This window comes from Podarcis melisellensis (assembly GCF_964234715.1).
Source record: "Podarcis melisellensis genome assembly, chromosome: 6".
NCBI lineage: Eukaryota > Metazoa > Chordata > Lepidosauria > Squamata > Lacertidae > Podarcis > Podarcis melisellensis.
In genome coordinates, this window is record NC_138538.1 from 56,148,414 (window position 1) to 56,168,956 (window position 20,543).

General features: G+C 39.4%; 2 protein-coding genes across 17 annotated transcripts in view; one reads left to right on the forward strand and one right to left on the reverse strand.

Annotated features, from left to right (window-relative positions):
* Window positions 1-20,543, forward strand: part of LOC309372072 (doublesex- and mab-3-related transcription factor 2-like) — a 75,565-nt gene that overhangs the window by 16,044 nt on the left and 38,978 nt on the right. The window contains exon 5 of one of the 12 annotated variants that reach the window (XM_081915298.1): window positions 3,075-4,526. The exons of 10 other annotated variants lie outside the window; for them this stretch is intronic. The gene's annotated coding sequence lies outside the window, so the exon portion shown is untranslated. Of the gene's footprint in view, window positions 1-2,734; window positions 3,039-3,074; window positions 4,527-20,543 lie in introns of those variants that run through there. One more of the 12 variants, XM_081915301.1, reaches the window with a different exon arrangement.
* GLIS1 (GLIS family zinc finger 1) overlaps window positions 7,895-20,543 on the reverse strand; it is a 188,285-nt gene continuing 175,636 nt past the window's right edge. For all 5 annotated transcript variants that reach the window (XM_081915274.1, XM_081915276.1, XM_081915275.1 and 2 more), the window contains 2 exons: window positions 15,317-15,484; window positions 7,895-10,938 (listed from right to left, as the gene is read on the reverse strand). In XM_081915274.1, coding sequence (XP_081771400.1) covers window positions 10,799-10,938; window positions 15,317-15,484 — 308 coding nt within the window. In that variant the 3' untranslated portion in view covers window positions 7,895-10,798. The remainder of the gene's footprint in view (window positions 10,939-15,316; window positions 15,485-20,543) is intronic.

Here is a 20,543-nt window from a genome sequence, read left to right on the forward strand (position 1 = left end):
TTCTCTGATCATATATTACATTCTTAAACTCCTTAGTCGGAAAGATGGAGGAAGCAAGCACTCATCCCCCAAACCTAAATAATATACCAATCCCAGTCCTTTTGTACGCAGATGATGCGGCACTTATTTCCTTCTCTTGTGTGGGTCTAAGAAAACTTTTACGAGCTCTTACAGAGTATTGCGAAGCTGAACACCTAACAATAAATTACACTAAATCAAAAATTATGGTGTTCTCCAAGAGAAAACTCCGACATAAATGGAAAATTAATAACCAACCTATTGAGCAAGTAACATCTTTTAGATATCTTGGAATAATTTTTGATGAGAAGGGATCTTGGTGCCATCAGATTAAGAATTCCATTGTAAATGCGCAAAGATCTTCCAGAGCTATCATAAGATTCTTTTACAGAAAAGGAGGTCAATATGTTCCTGCTGCCTCCCAGGTCTTTGTTGCAAAAATACTTCCACAATTGATGTATGGCACCCAGATATTTAATTGTCAAAAACTCAAGTCCCTGGAATCTGTACAAACTAAATTTTACTGCTCCCTACTAGGGTTACCTACCTGTGTCTCCAACACAGCCATCAGGCTGGAGGTAGGTCAACTCCCTATTAATGCCAGGATATGGATCCTGAAGATTCACTTCTGGCTAAAACTCATATTTTTCCCAGTGGGAGTGGCTCCATTGACTCTACTAGACCCGTTCCAGTCTAAATGGAGATTGTCGCTTTATGAAAAATTGAAGGGCCTGGGGCTTTCCCCACAAGAACTTATAGCCTCAGGTTTTGAAAAGGCTAAAAGGATGGTGAGCCAGCGAATAGGAGATGTAGAGCTTCAGGACCATATGAGCAAGATAGATAAATATCCAGCTATCCAAGATTATGGAAAAGGGTTTAATCTAACACCATATTTGCTGGATCTACAAATCGCATAATACAGGCGGGCGTTTACCCGTACCAGATTTGATGTACTGCCATCTGCCTTACTAAAGGGCAGATACGAGGGCACACCCTATGCTGAACGAGTTTGCCCATGTGGTCTGAAAGAGGTGGAAACGGCTTCACATGTGTTGTTACACTGCGACCTTTACGGGGATATTAGGTCACTGTTTATCTCCCCCATCGTTCAGAAATTTCCAGGTCGATCTGAATCTCAGCGGCTGAAAATCCTACTAGGAGATAAAAACCCAGAAGTAACACTGAAAGTGGCCAAATTTTCTGCGGCTGCGATCAAGCGGAGGGCATTAGCTGTAAAAAAGTAAAAGACTTGACCCCTGGACAAGCCCCCCCATTTTTTTAAGTCTATACATATACTGTAGTGCATATATGTGTATATATGTGTGTGTGTGTGGGTGTGTGTGCATATGTGTATTGCTTTTATGTATAATTCTACAATTTTTAATTGACACCATTATTCCCTTTGTAAACTATTGTTCTTTTTTATGTTTTTTCTGGTCTATGACCGTAATAAATTCATTCATTCATTCATTCATTCATTCATATATTACATTCTCTGTACTAAGGGGATTCCATCTGCAAGAAGGAAAGTCAGCAAAATCGTACACACACACACACACACACACACACAGTGAGTGCAAACTAGTCACCTTCCACTGTCTTTCCTTTCACTCACATCCAGCCATTCCTTTCTGCAGGATCCATCCTCTGATAGTTGCTCTGTATAAAACAATAATCTGTGTTTCCCCCATTCACTGTAATAGGGAATCTAAATACTGCTATAATCTGTTCCCTTTTTGGCGAAAGTGGATGAAGCTCTAGTATAAGAAGCAAGCCAGGGTGGGTGGGTGGGGACAGTTTCACGCAGTAAATTATGGAGATAGAAGGCAGGGGATGGGGTGGGTTTGATCTTATATTCCTTGCTCTCAATGTAGTCTAAAAATGCTGCATGCTAATGTAAGCCTATGGCAGAGGTGTAGAGACTGTAGCTATCAAATCGGGATCTGTAACAAAGCACATTTAAATATTGACATAAAAGAGCTGACATCACTTCATGCTTATATGCTGCTTATATGATTGCTTCTCATAGCAAAACAAGCACAAAGGATTATGAAATTGATCCCAAATGTGGGACACAACCATATTTTTCTCATTGCTAAACAACTTTTTTCAACCCTCTTCCCAATAGATGCATATGTGTCTAGTTAATACAAAGAATCTACCACAAGCCTCAAAAATCAGGGTTGCATTTATAGCCAGGATTTCAAATTATTGCCAGAGAGTCGACCTTCTATTGGATCCTTCACACAACCTTTACCCCATACGAATTACACCACAGTGTGACTGGAGAAGAATTGCCCTCTGAAGGGAGAAAAGTGATTCTGGTGCCGCTTGTTGAATGATAATATAAGAGGGCATTTGAATGACTAATAGTAGTTGATTATGTTCGGGGACTAATTCCACCGCCTTCCCCTTAGTCAGAAATTTATTACACCATGTGAATAACTGAAAAAACTGACCGCATGATCTTTAAAAATGCTTCAATACTTTATACCGTTTAGTCATGTTTATATAAAATGTCTTCCATAGTGTGACTGGTCCTACAGCTGTGAATAGCTAGTTAGACTATGCAGCCAAAATACACAGCCTTCTATGGTCTTCCAAATTTTGGAAATCTGCAGGGTTTTATTCCCCGGGAGACTAGCTCATTCCAAAACTTTATTATTATTATTTTTTAAAAAACTCTAATGTTTGCACTCTTGCTTCATTGTGCCAGGTTCATTCTGGGTGTAACTTGACAGAGTTCAGGGAAACCTACACCATGGTTAAATTTGGTGAACCGCTTTCTGCTAGCATTGGAATGGAGTGGAATGCTGCTGTCAGCTCTTTGGGTGTCCTTGTATTTCTCTGATTCTTTTAATTATCAATAGCAATATGTTGTCATTGTATAATTGAATTAAGCACATATGGATCCGATTAAGTAACAATCATTTTACACTGTTTCCTTCACGATCTGTTCTGTACAAAAAGAATGTTCAAGTGTGTTCTAATTGCTTCCATATTGGTAGTCGTTACTATAAACACAAAATAATTCTTTTTCTTATTTCCTTGTACAGTTGCCACCAGCAGCCATCATGATGTATCAGGTTCCTAGTCAATTCCCTTCACATGCAGTCATTTGTTTACTTTATTACTATTATTACTTCCAAATAGTTAACTAATACAACCAATAGACACCAGCTTGCAGAAAAATAGTTGGCTCGTTTCACAGGTCTGATCTAATTTTGTGACTTGCATGTAAAATATCTTAATTTCGCCTCTAATTTGGCAGGCACAGGATGAATAGTGTTATTTAAAAAAGCATTGGGTTGGCAGAACTCGGTGTTTGCTAACATTTTATTGCAAATTGGGAGCCCGTTGTGATTTCCTGCCAGTTTATGGAATGGGCAGACCAGAAAGTTTGTTGGCTTCCTGTGGCAACAAAGCAGAACCATCTAAAAAGTGATCTGTGTTATCTGCTTCTCAAAGGTGTGTGAAAAGTGTTCTATTTGCAGCTAACATCCATGACAGCAGGGGCTGGCAGTAGCTGGGCTTGAAAGAGCAAGGGAGATTAGAACCACTAGCTAGAGGCGTGTTGGGCCACCCAGACGTGCACCAGGCATTTCTGTCTCCCAGTGACAACTTCAAGCTTTGGGGGCCCTTAGTCAAGGTGCTATTAGCAGCTGACCCCCTCCTGATTTAGCCCACTTGCCACTCCTGCTACTGCTTATTTGCCCTCTTCCTCAATCGTGTTTGACCTTCCAGGTCAGCTGCAGTATGCTTCTGAACATTGGTTTCTGGGAATCAAAAGTAGGGAGAGTGCTGTTTCACCCAGGTGCTGCTTGCGTGCTTTCCAAAAGCCTGTGGATGACTGCTGTGTCTGCAAGGAGCCAGGCCAGGAAGCTCTGGGTGTCAGCAGATTATGCCAGCCCAACTCTGTCTCTTCTCCACGTGGCCAAGACAGGGCAGCATCATTGCAAACATTGGCTTCTCTCACAAACCTCAGACAATGTTGCTTCAGGTACTGTTGGTGGGTTTATGTGTGATGTTGGCAATTTGGTAAATTCATCTAAACGTAAAACTGCTATTGTGGACCGGTTGTTATCCTGGAATTTGAACCTGAGTTGATTTCCTCTTCCTTCCCAATCCATTTTCTTTTTGTGTTGCATCTTTTTAGATTGTAAACCTGGGGGCAGGAAATCTCCCTCTCCCTCTCCCTCCACCCCCACCCCCTTTTCTGATGATAAACTGCTGTGGAACTTTTTTTTTTTTAGCAGAGGAACAATATTTTTTTATTTTTTTTTAAAGAAATTATAAATAATTTGCTTTTATCTATTATGGACTGAACTACCAACATGACTCCCAAAATATTTTAGATAGTAACAAATAAGTGATTAGAATTGCACTGCTCCTGCCTGAACATATTGTGTGCTGTTACTGCAGTTAAAAACAGAATGCCTGGAAGTGGAGCAATCTGGGCTGCGTTCAGACTTCAGGTTTAGTGCATTTTATTGGTTATAATAATATGAACGGACGTGGGTGGCGCTGTGGGTTAAACCACAGAGCCTAGGACTTGCCGATCAGAAGGTTGGCAGTTTGAATCCCCGCACCAGGGTGAGCTCCCGTTGCTCGGTCCCTGCTCCTGCTAACCTAGCAGTTCGAAAGCACGTTAAAGTGCAAGTAGATAAATAGGTACCGCTCCGGCGGGAAGGTAAACGGCGTTTCCGTGTGCTGCTCTGGTTCGTCAGAAGCGGTTTAGTCATGCTGGCCACATGACCCGGAAGCTGGACGCCGGCTCCCTCGGCCAATAAAGCGAGATGAGCGCCGCAACCCCAGAGTCGGCCACGACTGGACCTAATGGTCAGGGGTCCCATTACCTTTACCTATTGGTTATAATGCTGGTGCTTCTGTCCCAGTTTCTAACCTTCCTTTTACACTCCATTATGGAGTAGTGGCTTTTTGATAGCTATAGCACCATGTTGCTCTGAATTTTAAATGTATGGAAGAACTGTATGCTGGGATACCGCCCAAATTTTTGTCACATGAAACTGCAATGTAAAACTCCTGCAATTTTCTTAGTTAATGGGGTTGCAAATGGATTGTGGTGGTTTTTTTAAGCAACACAGCAATGAGCACAAAACTTCTGCTGGATTCCCAGAAGTTGTTTTTGTGTTGCATTAAAAAAAATGCCTTAAATGCAGAAATTAACAGATCAAGAAATTTCGAGAAGGTAGAAGAAAGTGCCATCTGAAGGCAGCCCTGATGATTTCTGCCCCAGCATTCCAGGGAGCCAGTAATTGTTGGGTTATCCTTGAGCCCCCTCATTTGTATTAGTGTACATTCATATTAGGCAGGACCTTTGCCCCACCACTAGGACTTTTATTCTCAATACTGGGTCACATGAACCACTTGTGCGTGAAGAAGTTGGAATATTGGTGGCTAGTTGACAGGAGAAGTGGTTTAACTTCTGACAAGAGAGAACATAGCATTAGATAGAATTAGGTAGATTGCCTTTATGCACCTTTACCCCTTCTCTCTCATTAAATTTCTTTAAGCTGTATAATATTGCCTAGGATTGAGGCGTGTGACCAGTAGGATAATTGGTAAAGCAGAGGCGTTATTAAATACATAGGAGTTCTGAGGTTGCTGCCATTCTGTAAACCAGGAGTCAGCAAACTCTTTCAGCAGGGGGCCAGTCCACTGTCCTTCAGACCTTGTGGGGGGCCGGACTATATTTTGAAAAAATAAATAAATGAATGAATTCCTATGATCTACAAATAACCCAGAGATGCATTTTAAATAAAAGCACACATTCTACTCATATAGAAACACACTGATTCCCAGACTGTCTGCGGGCTGGATTTAGAAGGCGATTGAGCCAGATCCGGCCCCCAGGCCTTAGTTTGCCTACCCATGCTGTAAACCGAGGCCCCATGAATTCAGCTTGTGCTTTCTCAGTGCAATTTTCAAACTGAGAACCAAGCTGGATACAGTATCTTGATATCTGAGCTATGGAAGCAGACAGGGTTGATTTGGATGAAGGTTGCAGTGTGAATCTCCATCTGCCATTTGCTCCAGGGGGCAATTTCCAGGGGTGGAGGGTTAATTCAGACAGGAAAAAAATGGGTGGAAAGGCTAGAAAATCCCTTTATGCTATGGCCCTTTTCTGAATCAAACTTGCCCCCATTCCACCCACAGTTGCATTTACCAGGCTAAAAAATGCAGAAGATTAAATAATGGGTCTCCAGACATCATACGTGATTTGTCCCTAAAAAGCTTCACCTGCTGATTGTCATACATCTGTTAGAGGCTCATAGCTGGAATGCTGGATTAAAGGATCAGGTTAAGACAACTGCATTGGCTTATTGAATTATGTATCACAAAGCAAGTAATTGAAACAGGGTGTTTGAACAGATCTTACAGAACTGAAACAACATAAGGACTTTAAAAAAAATCTTCTAATGAACAACAGCTAGATCTACTATCTGGTTTGAATGTACTTACAAGATTATTGTTATATATTCCTTTTTAAACAAAAGCAAAGCTGGTGATCAGCACAAGTTGATGGAGGGGTAGAATACAATGTTATAGAATTGTAAATAATAACAAAAGCATAGAGAGGAATCATGGATCCCTGAATCTGTCTGAGGAACTTCTGAATAAGACTAAAATCTCCCACAGATAAGGGTCTAAATCCTATGGGCATCTATACATTTTAAAGTCCTACTGACATCAAGGGGTCTTAAACATCTTTGCAAGACCTACCCTATAAGGCTTACAGGGTTGTTGTAAGAATTACCACTACATAACACACATGACATGTCTTGAACATTTGAAAGTGCTATACAGATGCCAAATAATAACAACAATAATTGTTTTTTTTATTCTACAAATCCTGCAACTGAAAATAGTTTATTGTTGAACCTAATTTCATACTTTATGCAATCCCCAACTGAGATTTGAATGTTATTCTAATATTTCACAGAATTCTACAGTAAGAGAAAATAATTTATCTGTGAAAACCCAAATGTGCTTTTAACACATTTGAAACCTTACTACATTTACAAGCAAAGAGTCTCACATTTCATTCTGCAAGAGCTGTCCTCCCTCAGAGCTGTCTTCAGGCTTTTGTGGGGCCTACACAGACACCTGGCCTTCTCTTCCCATGGACCCCCTCAGGTATTGGGGCTTCAGTGCTGGGCTAGGGGTGACCCAAGACATTTTTTTGTCTGTGTTGAAGGACAAAAGTAGTTCCCTGTTCCAGATACTTACAGAAGATAACTGAATTGACAGTTAACTTTTACTTCAATGCCCCAGCTGAGGGCAGCAGGTTAACTTAGCAGGTTGCATGACACATACAGTTTTGTCTTCTAGCATCTGACAACTGTCAGCTCACTACTCTCCCTGATGCTCATCTGCTGCCTGCCCAAGGAAATACAGTCATACCTCATCAGATATTGATTTTAGTGTAGTGCCTAAAATTTTTAATCTTAATCTTAAACTTTTCTTATGAATGGCTAATATCTGTCCTTGTGAGTTGTGAATTGTGTTATACTATTTGTGGTTTGTAAGAGTCCGCTGTTTTATTTGATTTGTTTTGTTGTGTTGTGTTTCATGATGGGCGTAAAGCCGAATAAACATTTTGACATTTTTTTGACATTGACAGTCATACCTCGGGTTGAATGTGCTTCAGGTTTAGCGCTTCTGGGTTGCGCTCCGCGGCATTGGCATAGCGTGGGGGGTGCCGGGGGTGCCGGGTGCACCGGGCGCAACATCTGGGGGGTAGGGTTAGGGGGCGCAAATCCATGGGTTAGGGGGCGCAATCCACGGGTTAGGGGGCACAAATTACTTGCCTTGCCCCGGGTGCTGACAACCCACGCTACGTCACTGCTCCGCGGCAACCCGGAATTAACAGAGTGCATTACTTCTGGGTTTCGCCGCATGCACAGACGCTCAAAATGACGTCATGCACATGCGCGGAAGCGGCAAAACACGACCCACACATACACAGATGTACCGTTGCGTCTTACGTTCTATTCAGGATGCGAACGGGGCTCTGGAACGGATCCCGTTTGCATCCCAAGGTACCACTGTACTGTAATGCAGGAGAATTACTGCCATTTTACACCATGTGACCACAGCGGTGCATGCACCCACATGGTGTCTGGCAGAACTGCATGGCCTGGGCTGGCTGCCTTTTTGCATGCTTGCTGAGTAAAAGGCCTTTCAAAATAGTGTTGTCTATAACGTTGGGAGAAGGCAGCAAGGCAAGACAGCCAGCTAGGCCAGGCCAGCAGCAACCAAATTTTGCTAGTACCAGCCAAGGAAGAGAGGAGTGGCTGCTTAGGCCCTCCTTGGGAATGGCCGGGAGGCAGATGCTGTTGTCACCCAGCATTTGCTGGATTTGAGTTTGTTGGTGTCTCTGGTAACTTCTCTCTCTTACATCATGGATGTTGGCAAATTGGATTTTAAAAGGCAAAATAATATTAGAATTGGAGCTGTCAGAGAGGCACAAGGGAACCTGTGTTTTAATGCTCAGGAACTTGGCAAAGGCTTTGCAGATTTTTTTATTATGGATGTATGTTTTGTATTCTTTTATTAATACTATTGCTTAATACAAGTTTGTCATGGCGTTTGGCTAGAACAAAAAGCTCATGAACTTGAACTGACAACCACAGAGACATAATGCCTCTTCCAGAATCTAAATCAGTGTTGGACTGTTTTTCTTTTAACCCCATAAAGAAAATTAGGTTCTGTGAAACAGTACATTGCCATGGAAAGAAATGCATTTGTATACTTAGAAATAGTTTCTTGCCTATTTTAATTTTATTGCTGGGCAGAACTGGGTGGAGTTCAGAGTGATGCTGTTACAAACCTTCCAAATTATGATTGTAAACAGAATGTAGCATCTCCTTGGCATAACCCAGAAAAATACAGTGCTGTCTTCTCTGCACATACTGATCCTGCTCCAATACCTCCAGCCAGATATTCACAATTGCATCCAGTTTTTCAGTGTAAAAAAAAAAAGTGAGCAAGGAGAACCCCGTAAGCCCCATCTATTTCAGTGAAGTGCGCACAGCCTCAGCTGGTACGTTGGGCTAGAACACAGATAAACATAGTGCCCATTGATGTTGTTTGGACTCCAACATCCATCAACCCGCAACCACTATGGGGTCTGGGATGGTGGGAGTTTGAGGGCATCCCGGACTACTACCATTGAAGTCTGCTTTCATGGAAACATAGCACTAGCTTGATAGGGTATTTATTCATATTCAAAACTTTCAAGCATGTGTTGTTGCCTTGCATGCTCTCATAATCAAATAATAATAATATGTATATACCCTGCCTGTTTCCATGTAAGTGACTTAGGGCCGCTTACAGATACAAATAAGAATAATAAGAATCAACGAATGTCACCGACAATCAGTAGCATTGGGAAATGCTGTGTCTAATGCACAGAAATTTATAAGTTTCACTTCCTTGTGCAAAATCACCCAACTTTGTGGTACTTTTGATTAACTGCTGAGGATAGGATTGTATTCTTTCAGAGAAATATAGAAGTCTTCATAGCTTTGCATTAATTAGCCACAAGAGGGAGATATGGGCATTGCCTATGGAAAGTTTACACTTGATTAGGCCATCTTCTGATTTTATTATTTATATGCTGTTGATTTCTTTTTAAAAAAGAAAACAGATGGTGAAATATAATGGCCTTGGTTCAAGAAGCACAAAGGCATTTGCATACTTTGAGTATTTATTATTTGGATGATGCATTCACCTTTGGCTGTTTAAAACTTTCCTTGTCCAAAGAGAAGGCAACCCAATATAATGCTAAACATAGGTCATGACCTAGCAAGGAAAAGTCCATTTGGATAAACAGACTTCCAGGCACATACTTCTCCTCCTGCATGTAGGTGTTGCTGCTGAGTATGGTGTTAAAAGCCCTTACATCTGCCCCACCCCAGGTTGCATACATGTATATGGTTATTCCCTTTTCCTCTGTGAATAACCAAGGTAAGCTGGTTTCTGTAACTGCAAAGGTTATAGACCAGGGCAGCTGCTTCTTGACACAAAATTAGTTTCAGCACCACATCAAAATGGTAAGTTATACTAACACAGGAATGTATCAGAAAGCATATTCAGAAAGAATAGTTTTATGAGAAGTTAGTGGAATATGACCAATTACAGCATTTGGGAAATAAGATATAAACTGCAGCAAACAACTGCATGTGCTCTTAAGTCACTGATGTTAAGGTTTCGCAAAACGGCAGATGAAATTTTATTTTTAAAAAAGACAGTAGACTTGTTTCCAGTTTTTAATGCTTTCTTGTAAAATTGAAAATATAAAACCAGCTCAGCATAGTGAAAACTTTTATGTACATGAGGTCTGTGACTTTTAAAGAAGTCCTTTTATAGTCAAGAAAACACCAGATGAATTAACTGTGATTAAAGAGACCAGGATTCTTAAATTGAAAACATACTTTTCAAAAAAAAAAATCTTTACAAGCATATTATATAATTTAGATTTATATTTTACTAAAAGAACTTACACAACAAGCAGTTTCGGATGCTCTCCCTTCTCCCTTAAGAGAGTCAATGTCAAAGTGCCACAGCAAAGGAATAGATTCCAATAATTGTACAGTATATTCCTTTATAAAATAGATTGGTAAAATGTGAGAGGTTGACTTAAATGAGCACATACATTTAGTTGCAGACTAAATACAGTAAAGGTAGTTGAACAACAATTCTGTAAATACAAAAGGCATAAGCATGGTAAAGAAAACAAATATTTTAGCCGGGCTTAGGTATCCGTATAGATGGGAGGAATGTGATTCAAACAGTGATCAAAAGTGCCATTTTGGAAAAATCCATTATTTTCTTCTGTTCCGTTGATAACTACTTCTTCTGACACACATTGTGCTTCAGAAATGACCTCATAGCCTGAAAATATGGCAAGCACATGAGACTGATTAATACTACGAAAGGTGGCAAATACAATCTGAGTACGAGGCACAAACTAAATGTGATGCTCAGTTCTAAGATTAATTTTCCTTTCATTGTGTGCTTTTTTAAATGCAAAGTAGCAGGTAGGCTTGAGAATGGGAAGAGGAGAGGAGCTGCTCAAGCACATTCCCTTCCTACCACTTGTTCTCTCAAAACCTCCCGTTTGTGCCTGCAGAGAAAAATATATGCAACTGAGCTCATAGCTTGAGTCATAACTCCAGAGCTTCTGATACATGTTATTGTTGCACAGCAGCTGTTTCTGCTTTCTTAACTCAATACCATAGGAGCCCCTAGGGGCTGAAGATCCTTTGCCCCCAAAAAAATATTTGAGGCCCCCCAAATGGGCACTGCTGTTCTAATGGTGTGCGCACGTCAGGTCTTGTGTTCAATTATGTGGGCTTACCTGCCCCCCCCCCAATTTTATTCAAGTTGGCACTGCTGCCCAATACAGTACAGTGGTACCTCGGGTTAAGTACTTAATTCATTCTGGAGGTCCGTTCTTAACCTGAAACTGTTCTTAACCTGAAGCACCACTTTAGCTAATGGGGCCTCCTGCTGCTGCCGCTCTGCGGGAGCACGATTTCTGTTCTCATCCTGAAGCAAAGTTCTTAACCCGAGGTAATATTTCTGGGTTAGCGGAGTCTGTAAGCTGAAGCGTATGTAACCTGAAGCGTATGTAAACCGAGGTACCACTGAATTCACAAATTGTCATTAAAACTTTCAGTAACCGTTATCTGCTTTGAAGTTACAGCATAAAATTCCTCTGCATGGCTTTGTCAATGATTTCCAATTAAGACTTGGAGAACAAGTGTCTGTTCCTTATTATCATTTAAATTCCTGTTTGTAAGAGACCCCACTCTTAACAGCACTCTTCATCCTTTTTCACCTGTGGAAACCAAATGCAGTTGGCTGATGAAAATGTGGCTCGGAAGGGGAAAGGTGTGAACAGCTATGCTAAATAATGCTGCAGAAGGGCCAGTACTCTCAAAACTATCAACTTTGAATCTTCTGGCTCCAATACCACTGTTTAGAACTGACAAAATTTCAGAGTTATCACACTTTCTTCTAAATTGTTATGCTAACAGGAGCTCAAAGGGAAAGTTGTAGGAATGGGGGCCAGCGGGAAGGAAGGTACTTGACTGACAGTGAAGATAGAGATTGAGAAAGTATGAAGATCTGGAACTTATCTCCCTTTCCCACAATGTCCAATTTATTCTCCAGTTTCAGGATTTTTTGAGAGCCTCATGTTCAAAAGAGTGTATAAGCAAACATCCAGGCTGTGTATACACTATACCTTTAAAACACATTCTTTTGCTCAAAGGATTCTGGGCACTGGGCTACAATCCCCAGTAACCCTCAACAAACTACAGCACCCAAAATTCATAGATGGAAATAACATAATTTAAACGTATAGTGTGTACATAGCCCCAGGAAACGGTAAGTGGGACCCATTGCACAAGGAACTTGTTTATCCTCTGTGCTACAGCTAGGTCTACAACACTGCTGAAATAAATTTGGAACCAAATCCCATATACTCCTGTCTTGGTCTGTGTGGCAGCTTCTTCCATTCAAATGATCAATAGAATCTGAATAAACATGGAACTCAGATCTGCTCTGGGTTGCATTCTTGAATTTATTTTATTTCAGCTCTTGGTACATAATTATTTTATTATTTCTATATAACACTATCAATGTGCATGGAACTTTGCAGATTGGCATAAGTGACAAAATAAAACATAACCACCACCACCCAGTCAACCCAGGAGTTTACAATCCAAATTTCAACAGTGGGAAAACAGCAAAGGAAGGTTGGCAAGAAAGGATAACAAGGATAAATGATAGCAAATGCACCTATGTGCAGTAATTAGGTTCTGTTTCACCCACAATGAATGGACAGTAGTAAGCCATGACAACCCAGATGCCATTGTAACAACCCAGATAGCATAAAACATCCAAAATACTAAGATAAAGAATACCAGGCATTTTTAGAAGATGAGATCTCCCTTATATTGATGGTACTATAAAACCAAGAAAAAGAAACACTAAACTAAGACCCAGTGAATACAAATGGTCTATTTGGCCAACAAATTATCTATGAATTGCAGGGTTGTTTGGTTTTGTGTTTAAGACTCTTAAGTATTTGCCTAAATATAAAAAGTACCAAAGTGAAATATCCCATAGCAGTTTAGACGCCAGACATAAAAATATCAATGGCTGTTGAATTTGGTTTCTTGCCATGATATTATTCTTTGCTACGATGACTTCTTTTGAAAAGTTTATTTAGTCTGCTCCATACTAATCCTAATCTGCAATCTGATGTTAACCTGAATAGAGGATGTTTTAAAAAACATCAAAAAAAGCAACTTCCAAAAAGGCAGAGAACATGAAACAACATACAAAAATGTCAACTGTAGGTTAAAAAAATCCATCCTTAACTTTTTGCTAGATTTTAACTTGTGCTAGTTGGAACAAGGTAACTGCATATGATGATAAACCAGTCTGAATCTGAGGCAAATTACCTTCTGTGAAATGACTGTTTTGCTTATATTCTATGTAATATATGTAAGATTAGCTTCTATATTTGAGGACTGGAAAATGTCCTCAATACAACACATTTTTAAAAAAGGGATCCGGGGATGGGGGGAGGCAGTCCTGGAATTTACAGGTGGGTTAACTTAACGTCTGCCCCAGAAAAATGATGGGAAGTATTGTTAAAGATAATATTACAAACCATATAGAAGAACAAGCCTTGCTGTAGCAGAACCAGGATGGCTTATGCAAGGGTAAGGTCTATTTCATTTCCCTATTGGAGTTCTTTGAGAGTGTCAACAAGCCTATAGATAGAGGTCATTTGGTTAACATAATGTATTTGGATTTTCCAAAAGCTTTCACCAAAGTACCTTTCCAAAGACACTAGAAACTGGTTACATAATAGGAAGCAGAAAGTAGGAACAAATGGACAGTTCTCCAGATGGAGTGATGAAGAAAGTGGTATTGGGATCTGTGGTTTTGAACTTGTTCAGAAATTATCTAGAGTTGGGGTGAGCAGTGAGGCATCCAAGTCTGCTAATGATACTAAATTGTTCAGGGGCATTAAAACAAAAAGGGATTGTGTAAAGCTCCAAAACAACCTCTCCAAATTGAGAGAATGGGGCATTAAAATGGCAAATGAAATTCAGTATTACAAGTATAAAGCAATGCATGTTAGGACAAAAAATCAATAATTTTACATATGCATTCATGAAGTCTGAACTCACAATGCCTGACCAGGAATGAGTCCTTGGAGTCATAGGGAATAACTCAATGAGCCTATCAACCCAGGGTTCCATTAGCTTTGAAGAAGGCAAATTCCATGTTGGGATCATTAGGAAAGAAATTCAAAATAAAACTGCCAATATCATAATGTCATTATATGAATCTATTGTGCAACCGCATTTGGAATACAGCGTACAGTTCTGGTTGCCTCATTTCAAAAGGGATACTGTGGAGTTGGAAAAGTCTGAGAAAAGGGCAAGCAAATGAAGAGAATCTTGGGGGGGGGGGGACATTTAAGCATGCCAGCAGGAGTTTGCTAAAGTTATGTATATTTTACAGCTTCGTTTCTACATCTTTGATTATTTATTTATTTATTTAAAAAAATGCATTAAAAATTATTGGCTGGCACCTCAAAGACTGCATGTGTATAAGCAATTTGAAATTATGGAAATAACCTTTTAAAAAGCCAATAAGAATTTAATACCTTTTTCTAATATTTGGGTGACATTTTATAAACTCAAAATTTCCACAACCATGCTACAATTTTGTGAACTTAAATACAGAAATAAAAACAGTTGTCTCAGTATTAAAGGATATGATAAATCTGCAAATATTTTGTAAATCTATGAAACAGAAACCTTTAGCTGCAATGTTAGCTGATCAAGCTGTAGAACTAGATCTAATCTAGGCATTAAATGAAACATGTAGTCACTGCCAATTGACAATTCTCTTGCATGCCTTCAAGTAATGTTTAACTGAAACAGGCATGTGATGTTAATACAGTGTTGTTGTGCCATGTGTCTGATTCAACTAGATAATACTGGGAGACATGGGGATGGATAAGAGCCACACATTTCATGCAACACCTGATTCAGAGACTGAATTCTAGCTATGCAGCTTCAGATAATTCAGTCTCTGAAAGAAGAGAATTAGGGGACCTTAATACATACAAAAAAGCAGCATCCCACTTTCCTTATTTATAAAATATAAAAAAGACGTTTGCTTCCCCCCTATAAAAATTACTGAGCAAGATTAATCCAGTACAGCCCAGATCAGTTACCTGTTGAAGCTATAGGTGCACTGAGGATGTGGTAGCCATTTTGTCGCAGAGGGTTAAAGCAATGGGAGTCCCCTGACAGCGCATCACTGTTGACAGATGAGTCCATTGCTCGGTAACAGTCCTCATAGTGGAAACAGTTCTGTATAGAATGAAAGCTGCCTTGATAACCTGCAAATAGATATTGTACAGACACTTTTAGTACTAGAAATATGCATTTGGTTTCATTTATGAAATTTTGTTTCATGGTGGTACTGCCTATTGTAGTTTGACATCAATCTTTAAACTTTTGATTTTATTGCGGAGTTTATTTTCTAGGCTTGTTGTCGGAGCAGAGAGACAGTCCTAACACTTGCTCCTGCTGCACACTCCTAGAACAGATATATGGAGCGTGTGGGGAGAGTAGGGGGGGGAGTTCTGTTGTGCAGCTAGAGGTCTTTCACTTGCAGGGTAACTTCTGTGGATTGATAATAATAGTAATGTTATGTGCATGGAGCAGCTCACTGCCACAGCCACCCCCTGCCAACTAGTGGGAGACACTGTGGGCAACTCCACGACACACACACCCCGCCCCGCAAAATGGAGTCAGGCCTAGCGCAATGTATTTCCAATCACACATGACAGGGAGTCGGAATGAAAGCTGCCTTGATAAAATTAGGTATATCCTCTTTGGCATTGGGCAGGGAGTGTCTGGCCGAGAGATTCAAAGAGCTCTTATGCCAGGCTGATCAGTTATCTCACTCTGAGACTTCAAGGACAGTACCTTATTGATGTTGAGAGTTATCCTCATTTCTATATTTATGAACTATGAAGTCCTCTGCACACACCGTCTAAGATGACTGTATACTTTAGAGAGGGGCAGTGAATCAATGAGACACTTGGATTCCACTGAGCCATCCGTTCAGCTCCAATGAGCACTTTGTATGCATTGCTAAGGGAAAAGCTGAACATTTTCCAGCCTGCCCGGTAGAGACATCTTCCAGAAATAATGACATGTCATCTCTCTTTCCCCACGTTTCTCTCCAAATTAAGCATGACATATTGCTGAATGTATGTTTCCCCTGCAATACGAAAAACCATTTTGGGAAGCAGTAAATTTAAGTGGAGAAATGGGGGCGGTATAGGGGGTTGCTTAACCCATCCTTGTCATGTTTTCCCCACTCAAAGTAGCATTCTCTAAGCAGTTTGTTTCTCTTCCCATGATCTCCACATCTATAGGAAAAGTATATGATCTGTCAAGCGTTCAAATAAAAGCATGACATCCATACAGGGTTTTTTTCTGTTTGATTGGGGGTGGGGGAATAAATTTAGCTCATGCTTCCTCTCCCAAATAACTGAACTGCAGAATTTGTTTTGAAAGGGCTCCGTATTTCAAGAGAGGTGATGGCAGCATGGCAATCACAGCATTCAGTGCAAACAATTCCTCTGCACCAGGTCCTTTGCCAGTCTGCTAGATGGCAACAGGGAAAACACTGGAATACAACAACTATGATTCTCTACAGTAACTGTCGGACCATATGTGTTTGATCCAATCATGGAAGGCCGTGTGATCAAATTATTCTCACTAATACTTTCTCTCCCTATTGTACCCCAACAAATCTGCTGGGGGTGTGGGGACCCTTGAGGGCAGCATGGGAAGTGGCACAGGAGGGACCTGTTAAAATTGCCTCCCTACTTTTGTTAGCACGTGCTATGGGGATCAACATGTTAATTCTAGAGAAAATGGCTAGAGTTGCAGTACCTTAGTTTGCAGCTCTGCGGAGTGACTGACAATACAGCCGATTTAATCAGAAACACCGGTTCAACTGCATTTCCATTCCAGATAAAAGTAGCATACTGTGATGAGTATCATTCAACTTGGCTTGCTGAATGCTCAAGTAATGACAAAATAATTACTTAGATTACAGTGTTGCTGCACTTCAGAGTGAAGTCTCCCACTGTCATTCCCTCCTCACTCGTAACCACCCTACTTTGCAAACAGTTACCCGGCTGATATTTCAATTTGGACATTCTGTCAAATATGTCATAGATATTCTTCATGTTACTCATCATTCCACTGTTAGATTACTCTTGTTATTTTCAAGCAAAGAAGGGGAAACATTTATATTGTTGTGGGTTTTTAAAAGCATTTTGTTCTTAAGCTCTTACAGATTTGTCGGTCCTTCATGCCAAAGTGTCTTTCAAGATCTAACACAGAGTAACAGCAGGAGCTTAAAACAAGGTTCAAATCCCATAACGATAGTGCAATTAACAACCACATGTGGTTTAGTACTGCAATCTAAACATGGAGCTTTTAAAAGGATTTCCAAATTCTTAAGGGGCTAAAATATGAACCATTCCATGGAACTGTATAAAATTGGTCTTTCTCCACCCCCCATCTCTTTTATTTTTGTAAGTTTCATAAAGTAACATTTCTATTTGTGTTAAGCGAAGTCCTGGCAGCGGCAGAGTTGACACCCCCCCGCACCCCAAACGATTTCAGCATTCCTTCAGTTTGTCAGATTTAAATCAAATCTGTGGCAGCTAATTTCCAATGAAGAATTTCCCAAACACCCTGTCGGTTTAAATGATCACTGTTAAATGTTTTATGTGGAATAAAATGTAGAAGTATAACAGTTAATAAAGGAATCAACTGTATTCCAAACATAACATTCAGTTACAATTTTGCTTTGAATGTGACACAGAAAAGCTGTAGTTAACCACATCACAAAGTATGCTCGTTGCCTCTATTTCCCTCAAGCCACAACCCAAAAATCTAAAGCACTTTTTAAACGAATGATGTAATGAGGAAATTATTGGAATATGCCTATTAAATGCCAATTCGTTCATGTCATTCCACTTAAATGTATGAGCACAAATAAGTCAAACTCGTCAAATTACATAAAATCTCTATGAAAAGACATCATGTAAGATATATAAATAGCTGTGCTATTTCATTTGGTTGCCAAATTCCTTCAACGCATAACAATTTCCATCTGATCCTACTTTAGCTGAAGTCAAAAATTCTGCTGGGTTTTTGTTTTCATCCATTGTCCATGCATTCTCATCCATAATGCTTCCAAATAGGATTTCTTTGAGACTTCTATTACCCAGAGGAAGGAGAAGTATAAATATGCCTTTTACTCTCATGAGCAAAGATTTTACATTTGGTTGACAGTTGTTATATTTTCATTTTTAGAGTTAAAAAAATTGAGCACATGCTACTACTTTACTAATTTAAAACACTCATTATAAGAAAATAACTTATTTTTAAGGATATTGATGACATTTACTTGGCCTGAAATTAAGGTAATATTTTGGTGTTTGGCTAAAATAATTGCTTTTGAAAAATTGCAATGAAAAAAGCAACACTTCCCTCCAACAGGACATGTGATTTTCTTATAGAATAAACTTATTACAATAGTTCAACAGTTATTCTGTATGTTTGTTTCTGCTTTACTCTTAAGCAGCTAAACCCTTGTGGTTTCATAGTTACTTAGCTTATTACTGTACAGTAATGTGGTTATATGTTATTATCAGCTATCATAAATCAGCTATTGTGCTTCAGTGGCATTAATATTTTAAAATTTAATAACCTGTTCAGCTTCTGATCAAGTCAGCTTTTATGTAGGGACAAATAATGTATTGCAACAAGCTCCGTTTCATGTTTTTTGTTGTCCACTGGAACCTTAATTGATTATGCTGCTTATGAAAGATTTGCTATGTCCATTTTCGCAAGGAAAAAATTGTTCGGCTTGTCATGGTTGCATGCAACAAGAACATGCAAAAATCAAATGAAAACATGAAAGATATGCCAGATTTTAGAAAATGAGAAAGGGTCTGGAAGTCCCCAGTTTGAATCCACTTTGTATTGCAAATTGTATTATTTGGATTCTGGACTGGATAAGTTACCGAATTCCTATGGAACATCTTTCAAATAAGAATCGGAGACTGTCCATAAGATATTATGGGGGAAATAACAACTGTAGGATTGGGTTGGTAAAGAACAACGTTTTATTTTGTATTTTAATGATAGATTGATTTTATAGTTGCTTAGAAGCCATTTTGACATATCTGATCCCAAAACTAAAGCATTTGCGATTAATATAAAAGATTATTTAGCTCATGCCCACCACCCTTAGAATCAGTGCTCGATAAATTAAATACAATGTGCATACGGCTTTGAAATCTGCAACTCAAACTATTTAAGGTTTAAAGATTTTGTGAGTCAGAACACCACGTTAACATATACTGAGATTGAATAGATTGAAGACTGAATAGAAAAATGCAACGTGCTTTGAATACATATAGATGAGATCATTTCTGTAGGAATATCTTAGTGTGCATCAGCAAATATGAGATTTAATGGAGTTTTGAGTAATTAATTATTGAGAACAGCAGTCATACACATTCAAATATCCATAAACTAAAATTGTCATATGACACAGAATCAGAACACATTACAGAATACAGTGTTTATTTGCCCAATAATATAGGTAAAAATACCCCAATGGATGTCTGATAAAAATTATGGAACAGTGCACATACATTTTCTTTAAACATGGCCCATAAGGGACAGCTGCTATAAAATTATGTCATTATGTAATGTATAGATAGTAGATTACTCCACAGCTGAGAAATAACTACATAATAACTACTCGCCAATATATGCTGGAAGTGCCAAGAAAAAAAGAGGATTTTTACCAAATGTAGTGGGAATGTAAAGACACAGATGGGGGGGGGGGGATTTCCTGAACTCTTAGATATAACTGTAGATGTAACTGTTACAGATAGGTAGCCGTGTTGGTCTGCCATAGTCAAAACAAAAAAAATTCCTTCCAGTAGCACCTTAAAGACCAACTAAGTTAGTTCTTGGTATGAGCTTTCATGTGCATGCACACTTCTTCAGATACACTGTGTATCTGAAGAAGTGTGCATGCACATGAAAGCTCATACCAAGAACTAACTTAGTTGGTCTTTAAGGTGCTACTGGAAGGAATTTTTTTTGTAGATGTAACTGTAATATATAAAATTCAACTAGACCCTGTTCTTTTTCTTTAAATATGTGCATGATCTAGTAAGGTATGATCATATGATAACTGCTGCTAGGATAATGTTGGGTTTCAATGATGTAGCCTAAAGAATGGACAGGAAAATTGTGCAAATTTGCCTCAGTGGTTAAATTGAGACACTATATCAGATTTAAAGAAAAATATGAAATTGGTTGTATCCACTTCTGCAACCATACTTC